This window comes from Falco naumanni, chromosome 1 (assembly GCF_017639655.2).
Source record: "Falco naumanni isolate bFalNau1 chromosome 1, bFalNau1.pat, whole genome shotgun sequence".
Taxonomy (NCBI): Eukaryota; Metazoa; Chordata; class Aves; order Falconiformes; family Falconidae; genus Falco; species Falco naumanni.
The window spans coordinates 1,986,074-2,006,379 of NC_054054.1; the positions used below are offsets into that span (position 1 = coordinate 1,986,074).

A 20,306-nucleotide genomic window follows, 5' to 3' on the forward strand; every position below is an offset into this window, starting at 1 on the left:
AGCTAAGCCATTATTATTTTGGCTGGCAAAATCCGAACAAATTCACTTTGCAACAAGCATTCAGCATGAAAAATTCCAGTCTGACTGGTTAGCTTGGCAAAGTCTTAAGTGCCTGAACACGGCTCCTTGATGACATACAGTCTCACAGAGTGTGACAGGAATAGACTCTCCATCTTTTTGATTTCATTTGCTTTTCCTCTAACTCTTCTGTTATTTTTAAATGCTGTTCCAAATAACACATTTTCTCTTTCCTTGAAGAAATTGCCAGTCTAAAGAAGAGAAAACACCGAATATATACCAGAACATATGTTGAATTTAAAATTATTTTGGTTTTTTTCTATTTTCAACCCAGTTTTCTCATACAGACTAATGAGCAGCCTATACAAAGAAACTTAGATTTCACTTACTGAAGCATAATTTTACAAATGTTTATAAATTCTGTTAGGATTTTCCTTTTATTTATACTGAGAAAGGAAATACATTTTCCCCCTTTCTTCTCTCTTCCCCTTTCTTGTTGAAAATCCTTGCTAGAACTGTTCAAATGGATAAATACATATATCAGCAGTAGGCAAAAATCTGCTGCTATCAAGTTCTCTATTACGTGTCCTAGGTGTTCAAACTAACCTAGATTTGCATGTCTAGTAAAATAAATTACTCTTCTGGATGTACATTCAGAATACTCCTAAGTTTCTAAATCCACATTTGCATTTGGCATTCAGGACCCATTTATCCTATATGGTACAGACACATGCCATATTCAAAAAAGATTCAGAAGAGGAAACACTGTGCACATGGTTGCAGATGGATAGCAGAAGGATGTTTCCCCCATATAGAAAGCCCCTGACTGTCCTGCAGCTGAGGAATCTGATCACTGTCCACTCCCTCCTCAACTCCATCAAACACCTGCACCTCCAAAACACTTAAGATATTACCTGTTGCAATATCCTGCCTGATCTGTTCCAAAGCATACGGGTGGAAGCTTTTAATTGAGCTTAAAACTGAATGTGAAAAAGCTCAGAACAGTCACCTTCTAATAAAAGGCCTGACAAATGTCTAGAGAGACAGCAGTGTTGCACTAGAAAATATATTCTCTTTTTGATGAAGTCGAAAATAGACTTCTCTTCTGTTGAACTTATCTACACTATAATATACTGAAGAATGTGTTTCTGTCATATCACTCCCCCATCACAAAAATATTACAAAAAGCACAAGCTGCTCATGGCAGCTTAGCATATTTCTTTTAGGAGTATCACTTTTCAAACATGTCATGTAAATAGGAATGAAAAGAATACCTGCAAATTAGCAAGAATCAAGAGATGTCCCTGGTAATGGTTGTAGGAAAACCTTAAAACAGTCCTCAGGGACAAAATAATTGCCTTCACTTCAGGCTGAAGAAGTAATGGCCAGAGGAATATTAAACCCCTTCGGAATATACTTGAACGTGTTGAAAAGAAAACAGTGAGAGACCTGGCAAAAGTTTGCTAAAACCTTTAGAAAGGAAGAAGAGTTCATTAATTAAATTAAAGTACTTGATAGAGAAGCAAAGTAGTAAAACTGTAAATGTTACGAGCATCTGTATAGAAAAACAGGTGCAGTTTCAGTTGAGAAAATACCAGTTTACAAAAGAGTAGCCTATAACATAAGATCAAAACACATAAATAAAATAGAAAAAAAGCATCATCTTTGCATGTAATTTAACAATAGTTTAAAAACTAGCTAAAAGAAACCAGATGCTAATGACAGAACTACACTGTTGGTTTTTTTTCATGACGAACCTTATTAAGAAGTATTTGGGTGTGTTCATAGTACCCTTGGAAGCAAGATCCTATTAAATCCCTTGGAAGACCCAAGATACTTCAGTCTGATTAGCCTGCGGTGTCAGTGTTGATGAACCCCTCTTTGGAAACACACATTTTGGACATGTGTGCCCTAAACCCAGGGATTGCGTACACATTCTGTGTATGAGAAAAGACTGATGACAACACAAGCTAATTTCAGCTCTCTTACAAGGTCTTCTGAAGCCTGACATAAACAACTTATACCTTGAAGTGGACTCTGTGCTATACTGTGACAGTCATATATGCATTGCAGAACCTCAAGATAAGTATTATCACCAAATGCATTATCACAAGCCTGTTTAGATACTGTAACCTTATCTCAAATTTGCGATTATAAGAAGTAATTTTACTGGTGAAATGAATAAATTATTTCTCCCATGTGCCATTTTTTCTCTCCTTCCTAGATGTACTTTTAGCAAGCCTTTAAAAAGAACCGTCCATTGATAACCATTCATAAATGCCCGTAACGTAAAATTTGTTTTAAGTGTTGTTAGATGACCATAACTGTCCAAGCTATCAGAGAGCTATCGGTCATAAACTTTGAGTCATGAAACAAGATGAAATTTGGCAGTGCCAAAATAAGATTAAGTTTGGCAGAGTGTTATATAGCAAAGATAAATTTTGCGAGTTTTTCTAGGACACAAGGTAATGCCAGAATTGACTTAATTGGAATGAAAAAATGGTAATTAAGGTGATTGTACAGGTATAAATCAATTAATATCATCAGTGTTTAAACATACAATTGCTGTGGTTATGTGCTGGAGTTATTTCAGACTTCTGTGGCATACATACGTTTACATCTGCAATGAAAGCTTGCAGATATTTATTACCATATGAGCCCTATTATTAAATTCAAACGGGACCCAGATGTCTTCCATTTTCCTGAACAATTTTAATTGACTTTTTAGAAAAAAAAGTAACCCTGTCTCAATTTTCTTCTAGCAGTTTTATAAACAATTCAGTAAGAAGAAATGAGTTTAACTGTTTTATGGAGGATAAACAGCCTGTTGCAGGAGTAGCTGTAATTAAAAGGAGCAATAGAAAAAGAGAGGCAAACACAGGAATCTGCTGTGGTGATACATACAAAAAATGTGGCGATACAACAAATTCTCTGTAAGTCCCCGGCCAAGTTAGACAGAGATAGCAATGAATGTGAAAGTGAAAACAATCATGACGAGGTAGATAAAGAGAGGCAAGCATCTGTTTCAAATAAAAATGTCTTCATCAGGGGGATGTCAGATGGAACAGGAACAGAATCCATCAACTCTGCACCTGAAGATCGAGATTGAGAAAGGCAGTTTCTGTTTGTTCAATTATACTCACCATTGGACTTCTTCGGGATTTCTTTTGTGTTGCTGAAAATGTTGAAGGCTGTATTAACCTTCATAGTATAAGGCTTTGTCTGGCAAGTAGGATGGTCAAAGAAGCTGCTTGATAATCTGTTGGTAGAAATAAAGGTTAGGAGAAATCATTCAGGGAGACCTATGGTCACGTTTGGTTGCTTACACAGCCTGAATAACGATTACTGCCCACAGAGGGAGGAACAGTATCCTAGTTTGGTTCAGAATTCTGGGGTTCATCCAACACGTATTGCTTGTATTTACAAAGATACAAGAAAAATCTGAAAGCCCACATTGGGAGCCTCACTTTTTTCTTCAAAAATCTTCATGTACATAACAAAGCAGTGTCGTTTGGGCTTTGGAGTCCCCATTCCTCAGAAACGTTTCTATGTTTTGCCATGCCCAGCAGTTTGCTTTTCAGAAGTCTGTCTTAGAATCACGTTGCCCATAAACTGCTGAAGTTATAACGTAATATGCCACCTCTAGGCGTCTGTCCAGTACAGACCTAGGTTTGGAAAAAACTTACCTGTGGGATCTGAATAATCCAAAACCATATTTCTAGTTCAGGTACAGGAAAACAGACTCTATCTAGCGATTTAGGCTTAGAATGAACTCTGAAAGTTCATTCTAGGATAGCAACTGGTGCAAGCAATAGTTAGAAAATCTATTGTTCAATAAGCTGAGCATGTATAAAGCTGAATCTTTCACGGGCTTACTACAAACCAGAGGGAGGCAGGGTGGGTTTGAGTCTTTCTGTTCTAGGGGAAAAACCCCAACAATCTGAGATGTTAGAAAAGGCACAAAAAAGGGTCTCATATGACAACATTTTACACTGAAAATTTCACACCTCACATAATCCCCCCTAAAAGACTGCATACTGTATTTCCTAATCTCTGCATCAAAAATATTTATATCAGTTTTTAATATGACTGAGCTTTATTTTTCTATCATCGTCCTCAACCAAATATTACAAGAAGGTTATGAAGAAACGTAGGCACCTTCTTCTTTATTTTCAGTGTTAAATATACCATTATTGCACAGCACAACTAGAAATACATCTCAGCTTAGAGATTCCTGCACAAACATGCCTAATATATTATCTTCAAGAAGAAACTACTCTCTCGCCCAAGCACACTTAAACACCTGAAAGACCTGAAGCTGTGTAAAAAGTAGCCTTGCTGATTGCTGTATATTAGTGCCTAATTAAATGAGGGAGAAACATTTCAAAATGAAGACATTAATATTCAAGAACGAGCAAAAGCCTGAAAAAAAGTGTGTTTACAAAATTCACTGAAAGCTTTTCTTACTTCTAGCGGAAAAAAATAATAAATTCCATATTTTGACTACTTACACTGTTTCCCTTGTTATCAAATTCTGGCATATTGCTATTTTAAAATAGTGACTTCTTAATTTCCTTTATTCATCAACTTTAATTTTTGAGATCTGTGAGCTCTAAGAAGATGTCATGATCCTCCTTATATTTGGCAGAAGGAAAGCTGATAAATGAATTTTGCCATATCTGTCTCTGAGATAGAGTTGTCATCATGTTCTCATTAGGTATCTTTGTACATCATAAAGAAAATTCAAAATATATGAAATTAGTGTTAATGTTTCTTTTCAGGGACAGCTTGCTCAATGCTCATAAATAAAGATCTAGTCCTTAATCACAGATAACCAGCATTTGTAGTTTATTTAGAATGGTGGTCTCAAACCTTGGGTGTCTAATGTGATAGGAAAAAAATGTTTTCCAGTTATTTCCTTTTTTTTATTATTATTATTTTCCATTATAACGCCAGAGCTTTAACCATTTTACAATTCCACAATACAGTGCATAATCTCCAGTTCCTTTGCAATATCAGATACAAACAAATTACCCACCTGTGTGTACCATCTACGGGATATGTAGTGAAGAGAACTGTAGGGAATTTTGAATGGGACCAGTATTGCAGAGTTTGATGGGACAAGGTCTAAGGTGCAGCAAACTACTAATACTAATACCAATACCAATAAATATTAATACTATTATGATTATGAATATGAATAATAGTGATAATATTTATAATAGTTATAATAGTGGTAATGATAATAGTGATAATAATATTGATAGTAATAATATTCGTAATAGTGATGAAATGATAATAATGAAAAATAATAATAAAATAATTATAGCAATAATAATAATAATAATAATAATAATAATAATAATAATAATAATAATAATAATAATAATAATAATAATAATAATAATAATAATAATAATAATATATCAAATGAAATGATATTAGAATCACAATAGATCATGACTCTGACTAATCCCTGCTGAATCAAGGGACTACCATGCATCCTCAGTAGGCAACTTTCTTTCTTATGCAGTAGAGAAAACAGGTGCTGGTTAGCCACCAGGTGTATTCTGGACAAGAAATGGATTTATCAGGGAAATGAGCATGCCCTCCTCTTGTCAGACCCTGACTTCAGAGCCCTGCTTCCTGCACTCTCAATCTGACACCAGCAAGCTGGCTGCCATGCAGTGCCATGTTCCAACAATGCATAGTGACAAAGAAAAAGGTAAGTCCCTTTGCTCCCTTTCGCATTCCACCCCATGACATGATGGCAACATCACATGGTTGTAAGTGGTGTCGTTCAGCTTAGGGGGAAAATGTTTCTTCTCCCAGCTAAAGTGGGATCAGTATAAAGAAGAGTGCAGCTTTACATTGTTCATACTATTACATATCTGTTAAAAATCTACATATATTAGAAATCCAGTTCAGATTTTAATATATTTGACATGTTTCATTTCTGTATTTCATTCAGCATGGACAATCAGGCTGACTGTATAGAACCTCTCTTGCTATTGCATACATGACACAATCCTGCAGCTGAATGCTTAAATAAATCAACACAAGAGTTTAAGTAAAAATAAGCATTTTCTAGTCACCTGACCACACACTGTGTTTTCTTCCTCTTTGAATACTCCTTTCATTTTTCTTACATACTTTTCAACAGTATATGAAAATACTTGATTATCAGCTTCATGTGTAACATGATTACCAGTCAGCTCCCAGACTGTACTTTTTGGCAGCCAATTCAGAAGCTGAGCAGCCCTATGCATCCTAAAAAAAAACAAACAAAAAACCCCAACAACAACAAAAAACAAAACAAAAAAAACCCACCACAAAACCAAAAAAAAAACCCAACCCCCCAAAACCTAAAATATCCTCTTCTCTCTTTATATTTTCCTTGCTCTTTAAAGTGGCTATCCCTCCCATTTTTTTAAGTCCACCTTTTTGAGGGACTCCGTGATGCAAACGGCTTGATCGAATCTTAAAGAATCTCCATATCTCACAGAACTGCTGACATGCTGCCTGCCATAAAAACAATCATGAGGAGAGAAGAAAAAAGTGAGGAAGTTCCACAGACATCCTAATTATATCAATCTGCTATGATAATGCAGTTTTGTATAAAGATACTTATTTATCTGCTTCTTGTAGATTGAACTGCACTGTCTTGCCTAGATCCATAGCCTGTGGTCTTCGTTTGTATACTGGTTTTGTCACATGAATCGATCATTGTTACACAGGCTTTTTTTTAATGATTTTTTTTCCACACATTATTTCAAGTATGAATAGACAAATAGGCAAATGTTGTTAATAGATTTAAGAGTAGAGATGCTACAATGAGCAGTTAGGAAAAAATATATAATCAGAAAAAAAAAAAAAAAAAAAGATTAATCTTTTCCCCAGAAAAGAAAGCGTTAATAATGGCTTTCCAAACATATTCCCTCTTAATAGGGTCAAGTTATATGTTGCAGTGCATTCACAAAGCCATCAAAGACTTGGAAAATAATGATCCACGCAGGTGAAAGGGATTTTTTTGCAAAATGAGGATTTTGAAAACAATGGTCTTCCTGAGGAAGAGGGGGCAGGTCAAAATAAGCATATTCATAAAGGAAGGTCGAGAGGATCTTACTAGTTATCTTCTTTAGTACTATTGTCACTTAATAGGAAAAGCAGCATAGGGGACATAATTCTGCCACTTTTTTTTTTTTTTTTTTTTTTTTTTCCCTCAGACAAATTCCCTGATGAAAACAATCATAGTTTCATTAATTAAAAGTTTCCATTTAAGAAGAGAGGTTAAATATTTCTGGAAGAAACAAATTTCAGGATGGATTTCAATCATGTAGACTACCTACCTATGATTATTTCTAGATAAAAAAGGTATATTGGGTGAGACAGTTTCACACTAGTCATATCCCAGTTTCTTTGTCTTGTGCTTAGGCACTAAAACTTAAATCAAAACTTATCATTTAGCTTAGAACTCTTCCCTCCTCCTCCCACTTATTTCTTCCTTCCAGTTCTCTATTTTGACTGGAATGCTCTAAGAGCAGCACTTAAACTAATTGTAATTTTTGGTTTTGCTTCACCCACCCTTTTCACTTCATCACTTTGAATCTTCACATAAAAGGAAGGGTGACCTGCTTCCTCTGAAGGTGATGCTAATGCAGTTCAATAAACGGCAGAGAGAACAGGGTGACCTGAAAAGGTGCAAGCCATATCAGAAAGGCATTTCATTTTTTTCTATTATGAAAACAAGATTTTCCTTTAAGTGTGTTTATTGAGCTGCAGTAACATAATGTAACATAGACTTAAGAAAGCTGACCTCATTCATCATCCCGGGGTCAGCTAAAGATGTTGGAAGCATTCTGAGCACTGCTTAAAGAAACACAATTTTTCATGGAAGAAATTTCATAATCCCTTTGGGATTGACTTTTTAAACTACAGCGTGCTGCTGAAGGAAGAGCAGAGACCGTGTTGGCTCTCAGCATCCAGCCTTTGCGCAGCACCTGTGCAGGGAGACAGTTGTAGCCTGAAGAAACGTTAACCATGTTCAGCAGAATGAAGTGAGGCTTTACACCTGCTCTGCTCTCATAACTGGTAAGAAGGATAAAAGCAGGCATTGCGGCCGGCAGAAGAGGGGTTTAACCAGGCTTTGGATCAGGTCCATACGTTTTTGACTGGAGCACAGCTGCTTGGCTGCAATTCACTACATGCAAGTAACTTGAACGGCCTGAATTTTTACTTCTGCTATCCAAAATTATTCAAATGTCCTTAAGAATTGTGTTTAGAAGAAACTGATGGAGGGGAGGGGGGAATAGACGAGACAGCCAGTCGCTAACACAGAAATGTGCCCATGGGTTCAGAGCAAACAGTGCCTCTCACAACTGCTCCCTGCCTCCGACCATATGTTGTTCATCTGTTCATCTCCCCAACTATTCATTTGGACTAGGATGTTGGACTGTGCCAAATAAGCTTCCCAGGGAGTTTTCCCTCAAATCTACAGGGGTGAAGGCTTGTACTGTCTGAGCTGGGCCAACCCAACCTCTCCCCTCCAGGCATTTTTGAGTAAAAACAGGATGAAAAACTTCTGCAAACATCCTGTCTCAGTCACCACCTCATCCAACCCCACCCCTCACCCAGACAGTTGTCTTCTACAGTCCCTTTAATTTTCTTCTCAAGGCTATTGTTTAACTACCCAAATACCTGAGTGCCGTTTCTCTTCGCAAATTTCCAGTTAGACAAAATTTTCCTGGTCTCCTCTAGTCCTGGAAAACCTGTTGGTCTGGGGCAGTCAGTTCATGGCTCCCTTCCATTGTATCAGACCAGACAGAGTTTTGTAGTTGTTACTCAGACAAAGATATCATTTCTAACAATAGTTCATAGTCAATTCTTTTTGGGAAGTTTCCAGATGTTGCTTTAATTCATTTTGTGGAGTCTCCTGGCTCGGTTTTAAGTCTTGTTTTAATTCCTTTTGGTCTTCTATCAATTTCTTTTGGCTATTTTTATATCTATAAGCATCTCCATTATTTATTGCATATTGATTCGACAGCAATATGAACACACAGTCTGCTTCGTTGGAAAAATGGATCTCACTGCTAACGCCAGTTTCATTGCTTCCTGTCCCAAGAAACTGAGTATTTTTGATCTAATGGATTGTCTTTCTTAGCTGGGAAAATTGATTCTGTTAGTGAAGTACGTCTTTGATGAAGTCTTAATAAAACAAAGAGTGAAAAGAGTTTGTACCCTTAACTGAAGGCACAAAACCCAGGAGGCATTTCTGGATATAAAGATCACTTTCTTTCTTTCTTTCTTCCCTTAGTTCAGTATCCCAAAGCAACTCCTTTTCTGCCCCAGCCCTTCCCCCTAAGGCCCAGCTCAGCACGGACAAGGAGAGCTCAGCGAACACGGGGCGCTGCCCGCAGGGCAGCCGGCTCATTCCTGGCCGCTGGTTCTCCGCAGTCTTTCCTCAGGCACCAGCTGCTGAGCCAGTGTCCAAAGAAAAAGATTTTAGTTTTTCCCTCCAGTGCTGAGACAAAGGCAGTTTCTTGGTTTCACGGCTCGGACTCTTTTTTCCTGTAGTACCAAAAGTAACGTATTAGCTTTATTTTGGGCCTTTGTACACTACTGCCTGACCTCAGTTTACACCATTTTACTGGCTGACGAGTAAAATTGTCTGCTGGACTAGTCCATTGCTTCTTCCTCACAGCTCATCTCCATAAATTTCTTACTCTGAACAGTTTATTGTTATTATTGCTGTCAATATATTTATTATTTGAATGGAAATGTACTAACTAGTAGCAAAGTATCAAAAACCAGTTTGTCTTTTAGCACAGCCAGCTGAAAATCTTAGTGAAGAAAATGAGCAAGGGAAAAAAAAAACAAAACACACAAAAAACCCCAACACACACCCCTGTCCCCAACCCACTCCCCCAAATAAAACAGGAAAAAGTAATTGGCATGTTCACAATCACAAGTGATGTTGTAGTCCTGATTTTCACCCAGCTGCACCTTTGCAAGGAATAGTAAAGAATCAATGAAGCTTAACAACCTCCAGGTTCAAATGGCAGGGGCTTTTTTTTTTTTTTTTTTTTTTCCCTCTTTCAGGAATGAGTTGCACTTAAAACACCTGGAATGGCATAACCTCTGATTTTGTTTGCTAACTTCCACCATCCTGATTTTATTACCTTTCACTGACTTCCAGCTGATAGAAGAAACACAATGAAAATATAAGTAATTTCACTATATGAACTGCCACAATCAAAGATGCAGTTCTCCATGATAAATATATTTCAGGAACATAAGGACACAATCTCATTCTGAAATTTGAAATAGAAGAATTTTACATGGGTTTTGTTGAACTTTTTTTTTTGTTGTTTTTTTAAAGGAAATTAGTTTTGGTCCAAGAAGAGCTACAGCTAATCCCATATTATTTGACTTTATGGTCTTAAACACTAAAGAAAGCTTCTTTTTATTCCTTTTGGGGTTGTGCAAAGGGTATGAGAAGTATTTTTGCCCCAGACATTAACACTGGCACGTCCTTTAATACCAAAGCCTGCATATCTTTGCTTCTCTCCTTGTCTGTTTCTACCACATACTTTGTATCACAAGTCTAGCATCGCGTATCAGCGGGCAAGCGTGATGTGGGAAGCCAAACATGAAAAACTGGAAACCTTCCTCAGCCATTCTAGCTTTGCCCTGTGCCTTTCACACCTGCCTTTTACCCCCACCCATGTGAAGTCCCATGTCCTGCCACCTCCCAGCTTTACTGACCACTGCTCTTGCATGACTGTTGCCAATGAGGACTGTGTTACAAGAAACACATCTCAAAGGATTTGTTTTCAAAACTGTGTAAATCCGTTACAATCAAATCCTTATCTTTCTTATATCTAAACATGGCAATTCTTCTCTTTTTCAGCCTATTCTAATTGCAAATGGTTTCACTTAATAATTGCAATATATATTCTGCTCCAGATCTGAATGCTGTCAAATGAAATTGTTCTGAATTTAAATGATATTATAACATTGTAGCATTTCAAATTTTAGTAGTTTAACATCTCTCTTATATTCTTAAATGTTCAATGGTTGAATCACTTGTTGAACATATTTTTCACATCTGCACACGTGGATGGAATTTTATGCATTTAACTGTGACTCTTGTGCTGTAGAATGGAATATTAGCAGTAATATTTATTATTTATATTTATATTACTGTCTACAAGTAAAATCAGGCTAAAGGCCTTGACGTGCGGAAAACAGACTCCACAATCTGTAAGATTGTAAAGTAGGTATGTTTATTCAGCGCTGGGCAGCACGGGGGAGTAGTCCCGCCAAAACCGTGTGCGCCTGATACGAAAACTTGCTCTGTTTTTATAAGACAACTCATTACATATTCATAATATGATGTAATACGCCTATACATATGCATTACCTATCCCCGCTTTGTATTAAAATTAGTTCTGCAAGTCATTTCCATATCTCTCTCCCGACTGAGTTTGCGCAGTGTCCCCTGGTGGTGGTCGTCAGGGGTCCTGAGGATGAAGGCAGGTGAGTCTTCCTCGTGACCCCCACATCTGGCACAGGCTCAGTAACGTCCTGCTCTTTGTCCAAACCGCAGAACCAGCTTTGGCTTGTTCTTGCAAGGTTGTAATCTTTCTTTGGACTTATACGGTCATAAAGCTGGACTTATATGGTCATGAAGCCCTTTACTCCCGTACACCTTATCACAGTACCCAAGCAAACCGTGTAAGATTTGGCAAACAGCTTAAATTTTGCAACTTTTACCCTAAACAGCTAAACAGACTATTACAATTGTTAAACTCTACCCTATCTCTTACCCCCCCCCCCTCTCAGTCCCCCCTTTTCAAAGAAATTAGTAAATTCTTTTACTCAGACTCGAAGTATTGATTAGATTCTAATTTTTGTCGCAGTTGATTTCTCTTCCATTCGCTATAGGAATTTCCAGTTCCCTTAAAACACCAAAATCCACAACGGACAGCTATACTAATAATTAAAAATAGAAAGACAATTACAATGATCATTACAAAGAATTGTTTTAACCATGTTAGATTGGGCAACCAGGATGTCAATTTCTCCCATAATTCAAAAAAAACTCCAAGAAGTGTTGTCTTGTGTCACTTTATGTAGAATATTTACTTGTTTCCTTATTTCTTGGAGGTCCTCGGTGATTCGCCCGCTCTGATCTGCATACATGCAACAATCTACATTGATCACAGTGCATACCCCTCCTTGAAAGGCTAATAGCAAATCTAAGGCCATACGATTCTGTGATACTATTTTCGATAAGTCAGTAACTTCCTCCTGGAGTGCCAGGAGGGCATCAACTGTTCTATTTTCCACTGTTTCTATTACAGCTGAGATGTTTATTATTGCCTTTTCCAACTCACTAACCCCTAAAAACGGAATGAACCATCGCGCAAAACTGTGGAAACTCGTTGGTCTGTTTATGAGGGGGTTATTTACAACGTTTCGTTTTTTCCTTATGGGGGGTTGTATTAACCCGTCAATGATAGTAATATTGGGGACCAGACCTCCCAGAGTGCATGCTCCTCGCCATCCTATGGGCAAGACTTTATGAGCCGTTGTGCCACACAACCAATACCACCCTGTCCCTTGTGGGGTCGGGAGACCGGTATAGTTCAATTTCAAAAATCCCAAATCTCTACCTGTCATATTTAATGTACAACTTCTGTTACAATTTAGGTGTTCTCCCATAAACAGCCCTTTTCCCGAACTTACCAGGCAGTTATCCCCTAATATGCTGGTCTCTTCAACAGTTATTTTTAGTCCCCGTCTCCACTTAACCTGAGGGTCTGTGCTCCAGATTGTATTTCCCCAAAAGGAGCCATCTTGGTGGTTCATTAGGGAAACTGGCAGTGGGATGCCTATTAACGGTATCTCATAACCAGCATGTCTTGGTATTTGGGTACAGATCCAGCAATCTGTTTTATTTAAAATTTTGGTGATGTTTTGAATCGCCTGTACATACCAGTTCTCTCGCCAGGCCGCTGTGTCTATCACCTGTAAAATTATCAGAATCATGTTAAATTTAACCCACATCCTATCTTTTTAGCTTGAGCTTTAATGGCCCTTGAATTTCTGATGTCCAAAGCTTTTGTGGCGACTTCTTCACACGGGTATGATGAATCCAGGAATTCTGTTCTTTAATTTTGATTGCTGTGAAGGAGGTGAGGAGTACTTGGTATGGTCCTTCCCACTGTGGTTTCAAGGTTTTTTCTGCAAGAGACTTTACATATACATAATCTCCAGGTTGAATATCATGTACAGGCCCATCCAGACCCCTTCCTCGGGTCCCAATTACATGTTTTCCAATTTTATTGAGCTGTTTGCTCAATGCCACCATATAGGAAGTCATAATTTCATCCCCAATTTGCATTGATGTCCCCTTTTGTATTCCATAGGGGCGTCCATACAGAATTTCAAAAGGGCTCAGTCCTTCCCTTGCCCTCGGTCTTGTCCGTATACGCAAAAGGGCTAAAGGGAGAGACTGAGGCCATGGCAAGTTTGCTTCTTGTCCCAATTTTACAATTTGCTGTTTGATTAAGTGGTTCATTTTCTCCACTTGGCCACTCGACTGAGGGCGATATGGGGTGTGAAGTTGCCAATCTATACCTAAATGGTGGCTGGTTTGTTGCACTATTTTTGAAACAAAGTGTGGTCCTCTGTCAGAGGATATGGTTGCTGGAACCCCAAAACGCAGTATTATTTCTTGTATTAGTATTTTAGTTACCTCCCGAGCCTTGGCAGTTCTGGTTGGGAACGCTTCTGGCCAACCTGAAAAGGTATCAGTTAATACCAGCAAATATCGGTACCCCCCTTTTCTTGGAAGTTCTGTGAAATCAACCTGCCATTGCTGTCCAGGCCCATTACCCTTTCCAATCTGGCCCATTTCTAGTTTGGGAGTATTCTTTGGATTAGTTTGGAGGCAAAGTTCACACTGTTGAGTCACCTGTCTCACTGTGGTATATAAGTTTCTAGCTACAATATCTTTTATCAGATGCTTATACAGAGCCTCCATTCCCCAATGTCTCTTCCTATGTTCTTCCCGTATTAAATGCCACAGTAAATATGAGGGAACAATTAATTTTCCCTGTGGGGTATAAGCCCATCCCTCTCTCATTATATGACCCTGCTAAGTCTGAAATGAGTTTCTGATCTTCCTTAGTATATTTTGGTTTATCTTGTAGGGAAATATGCCTATCGGGAATTAAAGCCCCTGCCACACTTATTTTCATTTTGGCCACTTGTTTTGCCTCTCTATCCGCCAGTTCATTCCCTTTTTCCAAATCTGAGCTCACTCTCTGGTGTGCCTTAATATGCATAATTGCCACTTTCTCAGGGAGTTGAACAGCTTCTAGTAACTTCAGAATTTCTTCTGCATGTTTGATATTTTTCCCTTGGGAGTTCAATAAACCTCTTTCTTTCCAAATTGCTCCATGTGCGTGTACAACTCCAAAAGCATATTTTGAGTCTGTGTAAATGTTTACAGTTTTGCCCTGAGCCAACTTCAGAGCTCGAGTTAGGGCAATTATTTCTGCCTTTTGTGCGGAGGTGTTCATGGGCAAAGGTCCTGACTCTATTACCTCTTGACTGGTGGTGATGGCGTATCCTGCGTGTCGATTGCCATTCAGGACATAGCTGCTCCCGTCTGTGAACCAGTTTTCTCCATTTTCTATGGGGCTATCCTTTAAGTCTGGGCGACTTGCGTATGTCGCTTCAATAGTTTCTAGGCAGTCATGATGCACTGGCTCTCCTGTGTTTCCACTGAGAAAAGAAGCTGGGTTGACAATGTTAGTAACCACGATTTCCACATCATCCTGTTCCACTATTACAGCTTGATATCGCAGGAATCTTTGTGGAGATAGCCAGTGTCCACCCTTTGCTTCCAATACTGCCGACACTGCATGGGACACAAAAACAGTCATTTTCTGGCCCAGGGTGAATTTTCGGGCTTCCTGTATATTTAGTATCACAGCCGCAACTGCCCTTAGGCATCCAGGCCAGCCCTTTGCAGTCGTGTCTAACTGTTTAGAGAGGTAGCCAACTGCCCGACGATACGGACCTAGCTCCTGTGCCAATATTCCTAGGGCAATGCCCTGTTTCTCATGAGAGAAAAGGAGAAACGGCTTACCCACATCCGGGAGTCCTAAGGCCGGGGCTGACATCAGAGCCTTCTTTAGTTGTTCAAAAGCTTGTTCGGCCTCTTTATTCCATTCGAGGTGTTTCTGCTCAGTCGCTGTCAGCGCATATAATGGTTTAACAAGCAGTCCATAATTGTAGATCCACAATCGACACCACCCTGTCATTCCCAGAAAGGTTCGCAATTCCTTTACCATCTGGGGTTTTTTAGTTTGGCATATCACCTCTTTGCGGGCCTGCCCCAAAGTTCTCTGTCCCGCACTGATTTCATAGCCCAAATAATTCACTTTACGCTGCATTACCTGAGCCTTCTTCCTAGACACCCTGTATCCTTGAAGCCCTAAGAAATTCAACAGACTCACTGTCCATGCCATACAATCTTCCTCTGTGTTGGTAGCGATCAGAATGTCATCCACATACTGTAACAATTTTCCTTTCTCGGACGGGGCTTCCCAGGATTCCAGGTCTCTCGCAAGCTGATTGCCGAAAATGGTAGGACTATTCTTAAACCCTTGCGGCAACACCGTCCAAGTGAGCTGGGTCCTTCGACCACTTTTAGGATTTTCCCACTCAAATGCAAACAACTTTTGACTGGCTTCGTGGAGAGGGAGGCAAAAGAAAGCATCCTTTAAATCTAGAACAGTAAACCAGATTAATTCAGGTGCCAATGCAGTCAGTAGGATATACGGATTTGCCACGACTGGGTAGAGATCCTCAGTAATCCTGTTCACTGCGCGCAAGTCTTGAACCACCCTATATGACCCATCGGACTTCCGAATAGGTAATATAGGAGTATTGAATTCAGACTCACATTCCTTAAATAGTCCTAGCTGCAAAAATTTTTCTATCACTGTCCGGATTCCTTCCCTGTCCTCTTTCTTTAGAGGATATTGTTTAATTCTTACCGGTCGTTGACCTTCCTTTATCTTAACTTCAACAGGTGGAGCATTTTTCGCTCTTCCAGGCACATCAGTAGCCCAGACTCCTGGATACACTTGGTTCAGAATTTCCTCATCGATTTTCCCTTCTGAGGGGAGACTAGTTAGGACTAGACTTAATGCCTGTGTATATTGTTGATCCTTTACCTCCAAAGTAATTTCCCCTTTTTCAAACGTGATCTTTGCTCCTAATTGTTCCAACAAATCTCTCCCCAAAAGTGCCTTTGGAGAGTTGGGCATATATAAGAACTTGTGGATACCCCATTGCTTTCCCAATTTATACTTTAAAGGTTTGCAAAAATACGCCTTTTCACTTTGGCCAGTTGCTCCCTGTACTACAACGTAATCATCTCCTAAAGGAATTAAGGCTTGATTTAAAACCGAATATGTTGCTCCTGTATCTATCAAAAACTTCACTTGCTGCTGCTTTTCCCCTAGCTTAATTGTAACCAGTGGATCCGCTAGGGTAGATTCCCCAGGTTCCCGTCAGTCTTCTATTACATTGGCTATCTTCACATTCGCTGAGGTTTTCCGACCCCCTTCCCTGTTTCTAGGACATTCCCTTTTCCAATGACCAAAGCCCCTGCACATAGCACACTGATCCCTTTCCAATCGAGACAAATCTCGCCTACCACCTCTCCGTTCCCCTTTTTCTTGAATGGCAGCTATCAATTTCTTTTGTCCCCGCCGATATTCTTCTTCTCTATTACTAAACACCCTCCACGCTTCATCCAACAATATCTCTAAGTTTCTACCTTCTGTAGAACGCAGCTTTTGAAGTTTTCGCCTTATGTCCCCTGCAGATTGACCCAGGAATAAAGAAACTAATTGCTGGATCCCTACCTCAGACCCAGGGTCCAGCGGTGTGTTACGACGCATCACATCCCTCAGCCGATCCAGGAACTCAGATGGGGACTCAGAAGGAGTTTGCTTAACTGCATATAAAGCTGACCAGCTTATAGTTTTGGGAATTGCTCTCTCCATTCCCTTCGAAACCCATTCCTGATATTCCTGTAATCTTTGCATATGTGCCGATCTATTAGCATCCCACTTTGGGTCTTGGAGGGGGAAATATTCCTTAACATCCCCTCCTGTAATTTTATAATGATCTTCGGCCAAATTTCCTGCTGTTTTCAGAACTAGCTGTTTTTCAGTTTCAGTCAAATATTCCAATAATAATTGTATATCATTCCAATCGGGATTGTGTTGTTTTACGATAAATTGGAAATGCCTGGCTACACTTATCGGGTCACTTCTATAATCCTTTGCAATCTTTCTCCACTCTCCCAAATCAGCAGTGGAGAAAGGCACTTTAATTAGCATTGTTCCACCATCTGGCCCCACCGCCTCTCGGAGGGGTGCTTGTAAAGTAGTCAGGGCAGACTTCTGCCGAGTGTGGGAAGATACAGGGCTATCAGGAGGATTAAAAGCTCCTTCTGAATCCACATCCTTGTCCCGTGCCCGGGGGGGGAGGTTTAAACAAGTCATCTAAGTCTTGTTCTGGGGCTTGGTGAACTTTGTCTGCCTTTGTACACCTCTGCCCAATGCTGCAGGAAGAACAGCATCTTTTTAGTTTACTTCTACCCCCTTTATTTTCTCGCTCCAATGAGAGTACCATAGGGTCCTGTGGGGGTATTATCCCACAGTCCCTTTGCCACTCCGGATGGTTTCGCAGAGTGAAAAACATATCTGCATATGATACTTCATCCCATTTCCCTTCTCTTCTCAAGAACAGCATAAGCTGTAACAAAGTATTATAATCCAATGTTCCATTAAATGGCCACTTAACTTCGCCCTCTAACTTATACAATGGCCACCACTGATTACAATATTTAATGAGGGTTTTTTTTTACTTTCTGTGCTTCCCTTCCCTACAATATCCTTCCAATGGGCGAGTATACAACCCAGAGGACTTTTTTCAGTATCCCTCCTTGGGTGTTACCCATTTTCAATATACTCTTAAGGGATTTAAACTGACTTTTAAATTCTCTTTTCACGCCTGTCAGCCACACTCTCACTTATTCTCACTCAATTCCACTCTCACGGACGTCCATGCACTCAGAGAAAATCACACACACATCACTTCACACAAACACTATGGTTCGACAAATTCAAATCGGTAGTCTATTCCAAATGCCTTATTGCCATAACCAAAATCAATACCAAAAGAAATCTAACATAGCATCGCTCCAGTTAACAACCTTCTAGCAGCTGCAAATATCTTGTAAATTACAAGAGGCTCGCTTACCCTTCTCCTGCTTCTCATATACCGGTCATTAGCAGGTCCATCCTGGCTCCCAACAATGGGATACAGAGGTTACCTCAAACTCAGTCGATCTATCCCCGAGATCGCTACCGGCCGCTCTATCGGCCAGCGAGTTTCACAATTGCAGTCCCAAACTGCAGTCCCAAACCCTACAGGTACCCAACCCACGGGCACTATGCTGCACGCCAGACGTCTCTGCGCGATTTATCAGCAGCCCCGAATGTGCGTACGCTTAAATCCCTTCGTTAAACATACCGTTAAATCCGCAGCTTCAAGAGGCTGTTGTCCACTCCCGCGGTGATCGGCCGGCAGCGGAGACTCCTCCGAGTAAAATGCTCGGGGCGCGCCTAGGAGCGTCCGCTCCGCAGTCGGTCCCGCAGCCGAGTGGAGATCCTCCTGGCTGGCTCGCCAAAACTGACGTGCGGAAAACAGACTCCACAATCTGTAAGATTGTAAAGTAGGTATGTTTATTCAGCGCTGGGCAGCACGGGGGAGTAGTCCCGCCAAAACCGTGTGCGCCTGATACGAAAACTTGCTCTGTTTTTATAAGACAACTCATTACATATTCATAATATGATGTAATACGCCTATACATATGCATTACCTATCCCCGCTTTGTATTAAAATTAGTTCTGCAAGTCATTTCCATATCTCTCTCCCGACTGAGTTTGCGCAGTGTCCCCTGGTGGTGGTCGTCAGGGGTCCTGAGGATGAAGGCAGGTGAGTCTTCCTCGTGACCCCCACATCTGGCACAGGCTCAGTAACGTCCTGCTCTTTGTCCAAACCGCAGAACCAGCTTTGGCTTGTTCTTGCAAGGTTGTAATCTTTCTTTGGACTTATACGGTCATAAAGCTGGACTTATATGGTCATGAAGCCCTTTACTCCCGTACACCTTATCACAGTACCCAAGCAAACCGTGTAAGATTTGGCAAACAGCTTAAATTTTGCAACTTTTACCCTAAACAGCTAAACAGACTATTACAATTGTTAAACTCTACCCTATCTCTTACCCCCCCCCCCTCTCAGCCTGACTGCATAAGTCAATATAAAAGTAGTTCCAGCTTGAACTCCAGAAACAGAATCATGTGTGTACTTAACTAGACACATCGATACTTGATAAGGCCGATTATCAAACTCTATTTGATATCTTCCTTCTGTATCCATGTATTCCATTATGCACCCAGGCAAAACAGGGGAAGCGGAAGGAATTTTCTTTCAGTTTTGTCTTTTTAGAACATAAAGCCACTTTCTGCCTGCTGGCCAAGAAAACTTAGCAGGTTTTTCTGAATGTGTTTTTAATAGAGACTCAAAAGGAAGGCAGAATATGGTTTGGATGACACCAGCAGCCACGGTAGCAGAAATGAGCAAGGGACCACAGACTCTTGAGTGTGCTTAGTGCTGGCCCAAAGTTGTCTTTCACTGTCCCTTCTCTTGCCTGACTCACAGAAACCTATAAAGAGCCCAAGTACCTTCCAGACGCTGTGGGAGATGAGCTCCCCGATGCACCCTGCAACCACCTGGAAACACCTCCACGCTTTTTCTTCCCCTCTCCCAGCCACATCCAAAAACTCAGCTGCTCTCAGGTAGACTCTGGCTCTCTTTCAGCTGTCACTGATCCAAGAGCCTCTGGATCTCTCCTACCACCACCTATTCCATAAGCAGAGAACTCCTTTTATCAGAACAAGAGGTTTTCAGCACATACTCAGATAGATATTCAGTGTTCTCATTAACCTAAACATGCTACTGTCAAGCAAGCTAAGAGAATTTCCAACAATCCCAAGCTAATTTACCTCCCCTGCAAAATACTACCCTCACACAGGAACCTCATGCAGGTTTCAATATTCTTGGTGTTACCCTTGACTCTGCTTGAGGCAGACCATAAATGGAAGTTATATAAAATGATTTGCAGCTGT

General features: G+C 40.1%; 1 protein-coding gene across 1 annotated transcript; it reads right to left on the minus strand.

The window, feature by feature from the left end:
* Positions 1–768: 768 nt before the first annotated feature.
* LOC121082641 lies at positions 769–17,111 on the minus strand. The gene is made up of 9 exons (XM_040582316.1): positions 16,971–17,111; positions 16,442–16,565; positions 14,301–15,784; positions 13,283–14,179; positions 12,769–13,050; positions 10,197–10,213; positions 6,172–6,288; positions 3,162–3,277; positions 769–998 (listed from the first exon to the last, which is right to left on the minus strand). The coding sequence occupies exons 1-9, from the start codon at positions 17,109–17,111 to the stop codon at positions 769–771; spliced, it is 3,408 nt and encodes a 1,135-aa protein (XP_040438250.1).
* Between the last annotated feature and the right edge of the window lie 3,195 nt (positions 17,112–20,306).